Source organism: Erithacus rubecula, assembly GCF_903797595.1.
Source record: "Erithacus rubecula genome assembly, chromosome: 6".
Classification (NCBI taxonomy): domain Eukaryota; kingdom Metazoa; phylum Chordata; class Aves; order Passeriformes; family Muscicapidae; genus Erithacus; species Erithacus rubecula.
The window spans coordinates 38,133,110-38,146,777 of NC_136688.1; the positions used below are offsets into that span (position 1 = coordinate 38,133,110).

At 53.7% G+C, this 13,668-nt stretch overlaps 1 protein-coding gene across 2 annotated transcripts; it reads left to right on the top strand.

The window, feature by feature from the left end:
- Positions 1-5,726: 5,726 nt before the first annotated feature.
- Positions 5,727-12,190, top strand: VRTN (vertebrae development associated). Of its 2 annotated transcripts, none has more exons than XM_079307791.1 (2): positions 5,727-5,871; positions 9,247-12,190. In XM_079307791.1, the coding sequence occupies exon 2, from the start codon at positions 9,248-9,250 to the stop codon at positions 11,264-11,266; it is 2,019 nt and encodes a 672-aa protein (XP_079163917.1). In that variant the 5' UTR covers positions 5,727-5,871; position 9,247; the 3' UTR covers positions 11,267-12,190. The 2 variants fall into 2 exon arrangements, with proteins under 2 accessions (XP_079163917.1, XP_079163918.1); XM_079307792.1 differs by lacking the exon at positions 5,727-5,871 and adding an exon at positions 5,891-6,297.
- The last annotated feature ends 1,478 nt before the right edge of the window (positions 12,191-13,668 follow it).

A 13,668-nucleotide genomic window follows, 5' to 3' on the forward strand; every position in this document is an offset into this window, starting at 1 on the left:
CCTCTTAAGGCAGCCAAGATCAAGAACAAAAGAGAAGTGCTTTCTCGGTACCTCTCCACCCCCCTCTGAGGCTGTGCCCTAGACACTCAGCTGCTGTCAGCACAGAAACATTTACATCTTTTACAGCACTCCAGCTCTACTTCTCACGTTTCTCCCCCAGCAAACACCATGGCCATTTCAGTGTGTGCCTGGGGGCAGGGCTTGGGAAAGGACTGGGGAAGCACAACTTGAGCAGAGTTTTATGGGTCTGTTTGCAGTGAAGAGCCATATCTCAGCTCCCCGACTAGCTACAGACCCAAGAGAAACCTCCTCTGCATTGCTAAGCTGTCACCAAAGTGTATGCCATGAATCCAAGGAAGCAAGAGCTGGGCCTGGCTTGCTAGGTCCTGGGCTCCTTGAGGCAGTGCAAGTTGATTCCTTGTGGTGTTTAACTGCAGCCCCATCTGCTCCTGCTTGCTAGGTGTGAAACCTCCCATCCCCCATCCTGTCTGTTCCATGCATTTTTGCATGCCCTGGACCAGTGAAGGAAGCCAGATCTTCCTGCATCCCTGTCCTCTCAGCCCCTGGCTCACATTTTTCCCCACTGTCCCTCTGTGTTTCCATTTGCCTGTGCTCCCTCTCTGCCTGCTAGTCTGTAGCTGGGATGCAGGGAGAAGCCTGACAAACCCATCTTTTGCTACCTTTGTGCGGTAAGTGGTCCTGGGTGTTCTCTGAAGTAAGCAGCAGCTTCTGTCATCACAGAAAGAAACAAAGCTGCAGCCTTGAATCTGTAGCTTGCTTTCCCTCTTTCCCAGGTCTTTCTTAATGCTGCTGGCTTTGTGTGATGTTGCGTAACGAAGCACTGCCAGAAGATTATCCCCTTCCTGGGCTTTCCAAAACTGAATCCACCATTTCCTGCCCATGTTTCCCATTTCTGGTCTCCTCAATAGGTACCTGTCCTCACCAGAACTTGCAGCTGCTTCAGGTGGGATCACCTGTGAGTTTTAGCCCTCTGTCAGACCATTAGTAAGGAAGGGGTAATGAAAACTCCCATCCTGAGCTTCAACTCTGTCTGTATTAGGGTGTGAACTAAACCAGCTAATTTTCAGCTGGATCAGCAAGCTGAACTGACAGAGTCCCTCACAGTCCTGTGCCTCCCCAAAGCAGAGGATGGGAATGGGAAACCGAGGGGGAGCAAACAGCACAGGCCAGGCTCAGCATGGCTTAAACCTCCATGGAGCTGCACCACGGGCTCCTGCTGTGATATCTTAATGATTCTGCCTTTTCCCTTCTCCACACTGTGTCTTAATTAGCCTTTCCCCCTCCTGTGGGCCAAACTGCTCTGCTTTCTTTACAATCCTCCTTCCTTGTGCTTTGCCTCTAACAGTGTCTTTCTACTGTACGCTTCAAAGGCTTTGTTTGCTGCATCTCCCCCATGCAGGCGTTGGCTGGTAACACCCCCAAAGCTGGCCAGGTCTGCCATGAACTCATCGTCATCCAAACGGTTTTGGGCCCTTTGGATCTGGGTAAGAAGCAGGCATGGGGGAGGAGAGGTCAAGGATTTTCAGCATTTCACCTGTGAGAAGAACTATTAGTAACACAGGAAAAAAAAGGGGGGAAAAGGGGGGAAAAGGGACCCCCTCCTCCACCCACCCTCCCCAGAGGAGAGCCCGCTGAGGGCAGAGTGCTTTTATGTGCAAGTGGGAGGGAAGTGTTAGGGCTTCAGAGGGAAATGCTTTGATCTTGACTTTGAATCTCCTTCAGTTCCCAGCTCTCCCCCACTCTCCCACCTATGGCCAGGACCACAGGATGCAGCCAGGATTCCTAGTCCTTGCTCAGTGCTATGGTACTTCACTTGCTGTTTCACATTTAACTTCCTCCTGTGCACCTGAGAGCCTCACAGAGGCCTCGTGGGGCAAGAGCACAGTGCCAACACCAAGTTCAAACTTTCTCTCCCAACTCACAGAATGGGAAGAAAAAGGGAGCCCAGTTGGACAGAAACCAGAAGGGAAAAGAGCCCCAAGATGAGCAGAGGTGAATTAGAGATGGGACCTGCTGTCAGGGCTCTGGTACCTCAGGGCAGGGGGCAGTCAGACCTGGCTCTCCTGTGTGTCCTGGTGCATTGGACTGGTCAGTGCTGACCATGACCCAGAAGATGAACTGGGAATCAGTAACCACTGGGAGAGAGATAGGGAGTGGCTCTCAGGAGACATCACTGATGTCCCCTGGTCCCACAAAGAGTTATTTTAACTTGGAGAGAGGAGAACAGCAATGAGATCCCTTGGTGTTCTCTGCAGGGTGGGAAGGAGGTAGCACTGATGGGAGCTGGAGAATGACTCTGAGTTCTGATTCACTTCAAAGGAAGAGGGCAATAGGGTGTGGGAGAGACTTAAGGGCCTCCAGTCTCTTGTCCAAAGTGGGATCTAATGTGTAGGCAAACTCCCCACTTCCCCTGGGAGATGAAACTCCTGACTGGGCCTTGCCCTTAAGTTGTCTTAAAGTTCAGGTCCAATACTTCTGGCATCTGTGTTGCCCCTTTTATACTCAGCTGTAGTCACTCCTGTTAACTGCTCTCTCTTGCTGAGGTTGATGGACTTTTGTCATTCACAGTAAACAAGTTGCTACAAAAATTTTGGTGGACTCCATGTTTTCCAGGCCTCTATTGGGCAATATCACACCAGAACCCCTTGGACTTCTTTCTTCCTGTGACTGGTGGACATATTGCAGCTGCTGCAACCTGATTTATGTTGCCAGTTCAGACTACAAGCTCTGCTCAATGCTCTTTCCCTGTGGAGCAATGCCAGGCACAGGAGAGAAAGCAGCCAAGACAGTAGACACTTAGGATCCTCCTAGAAGCTCCCATGCTCTCATTTCCATCAGCCCCTGTACAGTCCCACCTCCCCTGGGATTTCCCAGAGAGATTCAAATTCTGCAGTGCTCTGGAGGGAGAAAGGTGGGAAAAACAGAAGCCAGGCACCAGCAATGGCTCTAAGAGGATGGACATGCCAATTTACCCCATGTATAGATCATAAATGGGTCATAAAGTAGTATGGGTCAAACTTTTCCAGCTTCAGAAGTGGTTTTGGCAACTGGTCCACAGTTGTACCTGCCCCAAATGGCATTTGACTGCCCAGCTGTTTCAGTTGTATCCCATTCTATCTGAATAGTCTTGTCTGGTCCACCCATGGACAGCCCTGTAGTAGGTAGGGTGCTCTGACTCCCTCCACTCCTGGACATCCCCTAGGTGGGACTAGGGAACTTTCCTGATGGGGTGGATAGCTGAATGTTTAAATATTGTCCCCATGTGTGACACTGTCAAGGTTGTGACAGAACCAGAGCAAGCCCTGTCTTATTATACAAGAACTCAGCACCAAGTCCTTGACCATCCTTCTTCATGAGGTTCAAGTCAACAAGAATTCTATCTGCTGAACAAAGAGGTTGCTCTTGACCTGGGAGAAGACTCCATGCCCAAACTTGGAGCAGTAAAACCTGCTTTACAGTATGTCTGGTAACATGGTGCCTGGAGACTCCCCACAGCTGGACATCTCTGCACCTTTTCTCTGAGCCCTGACTGGGAGAGATGGGCAGCAAGCAGGCAGGTTAAAATGCAACAGACAGAAAAGCTTCTGGCAGCCATAGCTAAACTGCAAAGGTATCCATGGTTGTAATGCTGAAGCATCCTGCACCAAAGCAGGAAGTACTCTAATCCCCCACTGAACTCCTCCAAGGAACAGAAAAATGCTAACTACTTGTTTATAAGCTGGAAGTGAGTGTGTGCAGTCATCTGCATAACAGAACTGCCCAAGCTGTCTCTTTGTGTGTTTTCCAGCTCCTATGTTAATCACTGACCCTGCTGACTCTGGCATTTACCAGTGTCTCACTGCCCTGTGAGCCCAGCTTTGCATTTGCAACCGAAGAAGTTAAAAGAATGAAGGATGGGATGGGAAGCTTAGCAGCTGTGGATATGAGCACCAGCCTGCCAGAGGAGAAAAGAGCCAGGACTGGACAGGTTGATAGAGAGAGTGGAGCTGGCTTTGAAAGTTTGTCTGAAGGGGATAAAGCTCACCAGGGAAGGTTTAGGTCTCTTTTTCTTACTCTGTAGCTTCTGTGTCCAGTGAGAGAGACTTGTTTGAGAATTGAAGGTCAGGGTTGTGTCACCTAACTGAGGCTGGGAAGACTCTCAAGCAGCCAGTCCACAGCTTCCAGGGAACCCTTTCCTCTGGTCAAACCCTCCTTGCCTGGCCTCCCCCTGCATTCCTAGGATCAAATGTGAGACAAGAGAAGTGGGAAAAAATGCTCTTGGATATGTGCTTCTGGGCAGTGAAGGTATGCCTTGATTTGTGTGGCAATGCTTGCCCCTGGACTAGCATCCACGGGGAAGGCAGCAGGAGAGGCAGCTGGACACATTTACCCTTTGAAACATCTGTGTTTAGTTGCTTCCTGAATTGCACAGGAATCCTACACATGGTGTCTCTGAGCCCTCCTGCTGTCTCATTGCCAAACACTGCAGCAGAAATGAGTGTCACAGTGAGGCTGCCCAAGGGCAGAGGCACGTGGGGCAGGAAGCCCTTGCTATCTCTGGCATCAGGAGTTACTTTGTGCCCCTCACTGGATTTGGGACAATTGTGGCAAGTTTCAGGCTGGTCCCCAGGGACAGGCCGGGGAGAGGGAAAGGAAACTAGATACTGCCAGAGCTACACACACAGGGGACATGAGGCACTGACAGAGTGAAGATCCCAGCTCTTACCTCTTGACCAAACTATGACCCCTGTCATTAAAATGCACCCAGGCCTCACATCCAAGACCAAATGGGCTCCTTGGGCTCCTGTTTTGGGGTGGTGTAGGTTGGGATGAAACAGGTACTGGAGGGAGCTCTAGAGTTCTGGACATGTGAAGAGGGTGGAGGTCGTGCTGCCAACTTAGCAATGCTGGAGAGAGGTGCTTGATGTGCTGGTTGTTTGCACAGCCTCACGTGATGCCCAAGAGACAGGATGAAGCCATTGTGAGAGTGGGAGTTAAGGAGAGGGATCTTGGCCCTGAGATTAGGCTGAGGAGGCAGCAGGGCAGAGATAATAGCAGAAGGAGAGCTCCACTGAAGGCCCAGGCACCAGCAGGCAGATGTAAGGCTGTCCAGGAGGCTGCCCATATCTGAGGACAAGGGAAAAGGTTTCTGTCATTTGGGTGCCCACCACAGACAAATGAGAAGGTTTTGGCGGGCAGGTTTGTCTGCCTTAGGAGCCCGGGGGTTCCGCCAGCCTGGCCTTGCCGGTGAAAGGGGCACCACTTGGGAAGGAGAGAGGAAAAGGCTAGTGGGGCAGAAGGACCGTGGCCTCATCAGGAGCAAGCCAGGAGGAGGGAGCAGACACACACATAGGCTGTACCAACTCTTGGACTGCAGTGACCCCCTCCTGGGACCTGCCTGCTCCCAGTGGGACACGATGGGTGCCCCGCGCGGGCGCTCAGCTCCCACCCCGTGGTGCCCGTGGGCTCCGCCACTCGCCATGGGGCTGCGAGCCCGGGGATGCTTTGGGGCACAGCGGGACAGGGCGGCCCGAGGCGGCGGGCCCTTTAAGTGCGGCGGCGGCGGCACAATGGCCATTATCACTTTAGCTTTGGAAGTGACCCCCGGCCCGCTCCGCTTTCATCTGGGCCGGGGCCGCGGGGATGGTCCGCTTCCTGGCGGGGGAGGGGAGGGCGGGGGCCGGCGGGGAGGGGAGGGGCGGCCCGGCCCGGCTCGGCCCGGCCCGGCGCCGCACGCGGCCGCCGCTCCCGGGGGTCACTGCGGGGCTGGCACCGGGGCGGCCGCGGCTCCGCGCCGCTTCCTGCCGCCGCCCTTAAAGGTGCGGGGCGGCCCGGGGTGCGGGCTGGGCGTGACTTGACCCGCGGAGTCAGGTGAGTGCGGAGCCGTGCTGGGCGCCGTCGGGGCCGCGGCTCCTCGGCATCCCTTCCGAAGCCGCGGGTGTCCCGCTGTGGCGGCACCATCCCCGCCCGGCCGGGCGGGCGTCCAGTGCCGTGCTGCCCTCGGTCTCCGCTCGGCAGCTGCCTGGGCACCGGCGGCCTCTCCCCCGGCCCGGGGCTGTGTGTCCCTTTGTCTCCTGGCGAGGGGAGCGGCCGCCAGTGCTCCCACCCGGGGTGCGGGGCCGTGCCTGTCGCGGGGCAGCGCACGGAGCCGCCGCCGCCGCCTTCGGGAGAGGCGTGAGCAGCCGCGGCCCCGGGGCTGGGGGTGTCTGTCAGGCGCCGCCGCGCCCGAGCGCTCCGTGCCCCGCTCGAGGGGCGGACGGAGCCGGGCTTGGCTGCAGCGCTTCGGCCTAGGTTAAGGTGGGTCTGGGGCTTTTCCCTCCCCCGGTGAGCGACGTTCCGTTTGTGAGCTTCGGTGAACATGTGGATGTTGGCCGATGGAGCAGGCGTCCTGCTGCCTTTGCTGCTCATCGCTGGTGCTGCTCCGGTGATATTTCTAGCCTAGACAGCTCCACACTTCTGTGCTCCTGCTGTACGGTCCCGGTGCTCAAATGCCCTTCTCTCAGATGAGAGCCTTTACCGCTGGGGTGGCCTGACCCCACAGCTGGGGCTGGGAAGCGAGGCACTTAACCCAGTGGGCTGGGGTGCATGGACACCCCTGCTCCTCTGGGGTACCAGGGGTCCTGGGCAGTTGGGCTGAAGTCTCCTGAATTCCTGCTGGTGGGAGTATTTTTGGGACTGGCTAGGGGAACTTGCACTACTGGATGCCACCAGCCATCAGTTTAGGTGAGGGAATGTGACCTGCAACTGTTTCCTTATCTGTTACAATGCAAAAGCAGCCAGGTTAGGTAAAACCTTTATCAGCAGCAAAAAGCTCCTTAGTTACTTACCTCTTGGTGCTGAGGTAGTTTAGTGGACACTTGTCTGCCGTGTTCAGCATGCTTCCCTGGGGGTGTGCAGGCAGAAGTGTTCCCTTTGCATCAAGTCCTCTGCTGAAGCTACTGGGTTTGATCTGACCATGAACCAAACCCCCCAGCTTGTCTGACTTCTGCTTCTGATTTACCCAAGCCCGTCTCCACCTGCCCCAGGAACTCCCTGCTGCTGATTCAGCTGTGGGTTTTGCCTTAGGATTGCTCTGGGCAGCAGGAGCTGACAGTGACATTGAGGCTGTGGATTTATTGCTGGAGAAAAGGATTAATGGCCATTAAGTGGTGCTTCCAGCTCTCCCTCTCTCTATCTCCCCCAGTCTATAAGAGGGTGGGAAATGCCCACTAGGACAGAAATAGGTTGTTGCTAATGCTTTCTAGCCTATGTCAACTATGTCCTCACCCGCTCTAGAGTGTAAAAAGTCTGTCTTGCCTTTCCTGGCTCTTCTGGTGGGACAGTGCTCAGCAGACCTTGGCTGCTGCAAGGGGAGATGGCTGATACCTAAAGCATTTGACAGACCACAGAGAGTGAGGACTTGGGCTCTGTCAGCCCTATAGTTGTCCTGAGTTGTGCCTTTGTTTCAGCTCATGTCACTCAACATAGGCTTAGTCAAAATTTCTCTAAACTACTGTAAATTTCTACAAAATTCTAGGAAAATAGCAGACCTGAAATGGCAAATCCATACCTTCTCAGACCAGGATTTTAGGACTAGTTTGTCTTCCCTGCATCACAGCTGAGTGTATTCTCTTGTGTTTGCCTCTAGTAACTGATGCCCTACAGCTGTGGGAGCAGCTGTAAGAATGTTCTGGCCTCTGACATGCAGGAGATTGCAGTGGAGGAGTTTGGAGCAGGAGAAGGGATGCAATTGGTGACTACCTATGATTAAAGGCAAGGGGCAGCTGTGGCAGCAGCAGTGCAGAGCCTCTTGTGATGAGTTCATGTGTGTCTGTGTGATTCTGTTGCACCTCATGTGGTTTGGTCATGGCCAGAGGCCATAGGTGTTACAGCACAAATAACCATATCTGTAGCAGGGCTGAAAATTAGAAGAGTTCAGGCAGGACAACTGCTTTACTGTAGAGCTGCTGCTTTTCCTGCCTCTGCTGTTCATGTACCCACAGAGCTGTGAGTGCACAGTGATACCTGTGAAGTGTTGAGAAGGTGAGCTCTGGCTGAGCAGGCTGCAAAGTGATGCTGTACATATTACACATGATATGAGAATGAAGCTTAGAAGAAAATGGAGGAGATTTGGCTTCTTGAGTGAGGTGTTGTGGTCCCTGGGAGGAAACTGGCTCAAGAGGGAGAGAGTAGGCTGGCTGGGGAGCAGCCTGAGCTGGCTGACAGTGAAAGGATGCTGAAGAGGGCTGTTCTGATGAAGCTGGAGCTAAGAGCTGTGCAGCCATCATGAAAGCCCTTGGGAGTGCTGGGGACAGAACCACATGGGAATCCAAAATCTGAACAAAGAGGGCAGTGTAGGTTTGACTCTTTGTATATCATGAGTGAGAATTGGCATATGGAGGGGGAGAGGTAGGACAGGACTGGGACCAGCTCAGGCAGCAGGAGCACTCTCTAAAGACTCTGAAATACCCACTCAGTGCTTGCACTCTGCCTGTACTTTTGGGTTGCCTCCTGCCTGGTAGCTCTAGAAGCCCTCCTTTTGTGTCTTCTTAGCTGGTGGTGTGTGTTGGCTGAGCAGCAAGTGACATCTAGTGTCAGCTCATGCAGCAGTAGCTGTGTCTTGGGCTGGCTCTGTCACTTCCTTCCCAGGTTCTGTGACAGTTTTTGGTGCATGCAATGGGTGCAGCTGCAGTGCCCTGCTCTGAGGGAGTAGGCAAGCTTCTTACCTCTTCTTCTGTTGAGTTTGAACAGGTTGAGCCAGGTGTGTCTATGGCCACACAGGCTGGTTCTGTCACAGGTCCTTTCCTACAGAAATGATGATAATTTTCCCTTTGAGGGAAACTTTTCTCTTTGGGTGCTGGTAGGGGAGTAGTAAAATGAAAATGATGAAACTACTAGTGAGAGAGGTGGGTATAGGGGTGATGCCAGGCCAAAGCCAGGCATGCAGTTGGAGGAGGTGACCTGGCTTCCCATCCTATGGGTGCAGTCACTCCTTAGTTTTGCTTAGACAAGTGGAGGCTGTGTGCCATATGTGCTGCCCGCAGGAGGTCACTGGTGAGCAAGCTGAGCCCATGTCCCACTCCCAGGCATGCCTGGTGAGGACCCAGGCTTCCTCTTTTGTCCTTTAAATGTCCACGGTGGACTTACCTTTACTTTTTTTCCCCTCGTCCTGTGCTTTGGGCAGGAGCTGGATCTGGAGGCCAGGCCGCTGCCTATCTGGAGTGTGCACTTCATCTCCAGTAACTTCTTTCTTTTTGCATCCTTCAGGATGATCCAGAGGCACCAGCTGGTGCAGTCTGTGCTGCAGGAGCTACAGGAAGCCACCGAATGCTTTGGTCTGGAGGGCCTTACCAGTGCTGCGCTGGAGGCAGAGAGGACCTTGTCATCTTTTTCCCTACCTGGCTACTGTGGGAGTCAGTTCCAAGAGGAGCTGGAGGTTGACCGGGTAGCCAGGAGCCTCTATCCTGAGGATGCCCCAAGTAACATGCTGCCTCTCGTTTGCAAAGGGGAGGGAAACCGCCTCTTTGAGGCTGCCAGTGTGCTGCTCTGGGGCAACCCCAGCCTCAGCCTGGAGCTGCAGGTGCGTACTGTGGTGGAGATGCTGCTGCACAAACAATACTACTTGAATGGCATGATTGATTCCAAAGTGATGCTGCAGGCTGCCCGCTACTCCCTCTGCACGGAGGAGACCCCGGAGATGACCAGCCTCCCCATGGCTATCCTGGAAGCCATCTTTGATGCTGACATCAAAGCTACCTGTTTTCCTGGCACCTTTGCCAACATGTGGCACGTTTATGCTCTTGCCTCAGTACTGCAATGTAACATCTACTCCATCTATCCCATGAGCAACTTGAAGATCCGACCCTATTTTAACCGGCTCATCCGGCCCAGGAAGTGCGGCCCGCGAACCTCCACGCTGCACATCATGTGGTCGGGGCAGCAGCTCTCCCGGCAGGTCTTCAAAGCGCAGTACTTTGTGGCTGTGGTTGGCCTGGAGGAGCTGGAACCCACAGTGCCTTCACCAGAGCCTCCTGTCCAGCCCATGAAGACCCTGGAGCTGCTGAACAGTGACCCCCAGCTGACCTACTCCAACCTGCGTGACCGCTACAGCATCACCAAGAGCACCTTCTACCGCTGGAAGCGCCAGTCTCGTGAGCACCGGCAGAAAGCGGCTGCCAGGTTTGCAGCTAAACACTTCCTCCAGTCCTGCTTTCAGGAGGGCAATATAATCCCCCTCCAGCACTTCCGACAGATGTTTCCAGAAATCTCCCGATCCACATACTATGCCTGGAAGCACGAGATGCAGAGCACGGTCAACGGTGATGCCTCTGCTCTGTCTGAGGCCCACAGGTTGCAGGAACTTCACAGGGTTGTCCCAAGAAAGGCTGATGTGAATGAGTCAGCAAATCCTCAGGGGAGCTTAAAATCCTCAAGTCCTTCCCTAGATCCCATTCAAGCAGGAATCTTTATGCAAGGAGCCAAATCCTACCTGGAGAAATGCATTTCCATGAACACTCTGGTGCCTTACAGATGCTTCAAACGCAGCTTCCCTGGCATCTCCAGGTCCACTTACTATAACTGGCGAAGAAAAGCAATCAAGGAGAACCCCAACTTCAAACACCCCCAGTCACCCTTGGATAACCAGAAAACTCTAGCTGTAGGAAAGCCATTCCTGCAGAAGCCAAGCAGCGTGCCTATTAGGAAGAGACGGAATGGAGACCGGCCAGCATCCAGGAGTCTCCTGCAGCTCCATCCTTCTCTGTGCTGGAGGAAGCAGCTGCGAGATGCGGCCAGGAGGCAGGTCCAGCAATGGCAGCTGCCCTTCTGCAAGTACCGCCTGCGCTATCCATCTCTCTCCCCCACAGCCTACTGGTTTTGGAAGGGCAGTGGCAAAACCATTTGGCAGCATCGCCTGCCCTGGAGCAGCTCCAGCCTGCCATTGAACCGTTCCCTGGCACCTCCAAGAGCAGAGCCAGGCCTCAAAGCACAGAGCCATTTGGAGGTAGCCACCAAGCAGATGGCTAAGGCAGTGCCTGCCGTGCCGTGCCACAGCAGCGTTCCGGGCTGTGCCGTGTCGGAGAGAGCCAACAGCCGGATGTTTGTGATGGATGTGATCGCCACCGCCCAGTTCAAGGCACAAGCCAAGCTGTTCCTGCAGCAGCGCTTTGAGTCCAAGACCTTCCCAACCTACAAGGAGTTCAGTGCCCGCTTCCCACTCACAGCCCGCTCCACCTATTACATGTGGAAGCGTGCCCTGCACGATGGGCTGACGCTGGTGGATGCCTGAGTGCCAGCTGCCAGCTTGGCCACAGCTCCTCTGCTGGTGTGCCCTCTGCCTCTCTGGTGCCGTGCCCAGCTTGGGGCCTTGCTGATTTTTGTTCTGGTTTGGTTTTGTTTTGTTCCTAGTCTCTGGCTTTCTTTTTTGTGTGGTTCAATCAGGTATGGGTTCATCCTCACAGTGCCTATTCCCAGAGGCTGGAGGAGTGGAAGGAGAAGGCATTGAGTATCCAAAGGAAGGGGCCAGATAATTTTCCTCTCTTTGTGCTCAAAGAATGAGCTAGGGAGGTAGTACTGTGTCATGGGATGCTGCTGGGCCTCATGAGATGGAGGATGTGAAAGTCTCTCTGCCCCAGGCAGTTGCTTGAACGAGTAATGTGGATGTGCAGGATGATCGTGGAGGTGCCTAGCATCTCATTAGTGAGCAGAGTAGTACTGGCTCAGCTGTAGGTGAGGAAAGGTTTGGGGAATGCTCAGGTTTATGTAGGGAGCATCTTTGGTCTGGGCTTTTCCCAGCTAAGGACAATAAAAGCTTCACTTGAGATGGGTGAAACTCTGGCTTTTGATACCTACCTCTGGCTGCCCTGATGTTTCCTAGATGGAGCAGAGGCTGGTACCTGAGGGGACTTATTTGTGTCCTCACTGTAATCTGTATGCTGGGAATGCTAAAATAGGAGTCAGTGTCCTTTGCAGGCTCTGGAGTCCCTGACCTTCAGGTCTTGTAGCAATAAACTTTTCATACAAACCTTTATTCTCTCAGCTGGCAGCTGCCTTACTTTTCTAGGGTCTCTCTTCCCTGATGTGTAGGAGAATGCAGAGAAAATGCAACTTGTGTGCCCAGTGTACCTGCATCCCCTGTGCTGTGCTGCAAGCAACATGGATGTGTATATCTCACTTGTAAGAAACCAAAGCAATAAAGACTCTTCCACTCCTAGTCCTGTGTCCTCACTCTCACTGCATGATTTCTAGACAAGGCTTTTCTCTCCCTCTCTGCTTTCTTAAAACTGTCTAATGGGCAGGGAGAGCCTGTGCATACCTCAATTTCTGCTCCTGAGAAGATCATCTTCTGGTTCCTGGTGGGGAGTGTCTGCTGCTCTGGAGGCCTGGCTGGAGCTGTGCTCTCCCTGCTAAGAGCCTAAGGCTTGCCTTCCAGAACAGATGCAAGGCTGGAGATAACCCTGTGTGGCAGCAGGGATGCAGAGACAATGTCTGAGATGTTGGTGGTCCTGCCTTGAAGTGGTGGTGGTGTACTGGGAGGCTGAAATCAGCTGTTTTCACCTCTGCCCTGTGAGCACCTTGAGCTGTAAGGCTGAGGTCTCTGCCAGACTCCAAAATCCCTCATCCCCTTAGTGTGTGAGTTCTCAGCATGGCTGTGCAGGACTGAGCTGTAGGATGTCTAGGGCTGCCTGATACTACTGTGGTGACAACTTCTGCTCTTGCTTCCCAGGAAGCTGTCAAAAGTCAAAGCAACCTACAGATGTGGGGGGAGAGATTCCCAAGCTCTGCATTTACAAGGTCAGCAGGACTGAATCTTGTCTTACTCTCAGGCCTTTGGCAGGGCATTATGAGCTTTGGTGACCATATTAAGAGGTGATGCTATAACACTTGTGGTGTGTCTGTCCCAAATCCATCCCCCTGCTCTGCCCCACCTCTTCCTCTCAAAGTTGCTCACAAATAACTTGTTTTTCCTTAAGGTGTCTGGAACATATCACTGGCTGCTGCAGCCCAGTCCTGTTCCTGACATAGTCTGGCTTCATTCCCTGTGAGCCTCCTAGGCAAAGGAGTCCTATGTTCTGCTGAGCTTTCTTTGGCAGCAGCTGCAGGAAAAGGGGTGCTCAGAGTTGTCCTGTGGTGGGGCAGCTGTGTTGAACCAGCATCTGGGGCATGTCTTAAGAAACCATTTAGCTCCTTGTCCTTGGTGATGGTGGGATCTCACCACTGCCCATCCACTGCAGCATGTCTGTGGTCCCAGAGCAGGGGTTCTGGGGCACTTGCTGCTTTGGGAAGGGAGGCACATAAGGAGCAGGGAGCTGCCAAGCAGTGCTGTGTGCTGCTGCAGAGAGCCCTGGGCTCTGTGTCGGGAAGTAATTGAAGTAATTAGCTGCCAGGGAGGACTCATCCATGAACTCCACTGAGGGAGTCAGCTGGTAATTACTCCGGAAAGATTGCCTATGTCTCCAAACTGCTGGAGGCTGGAGATATCTGCTTTCAGCAGCAGTGGTGGTTATGGCAGCAGCTGTGAAAATGGATGGAGGGCTCCCAGAGTGTTGCCTGCCTTGCCTGAGCCAGGGGAAGCAGCAGGGAGGGTGGGTTTGCTGACAGTGGGTGCCACCACGGGCCCTATTTGGGTGGCCGTGAAGCTGAGGCAGGCTGTGCCTGACAGCAGAGTCGTGTGCTGGGGCATCCACTAGC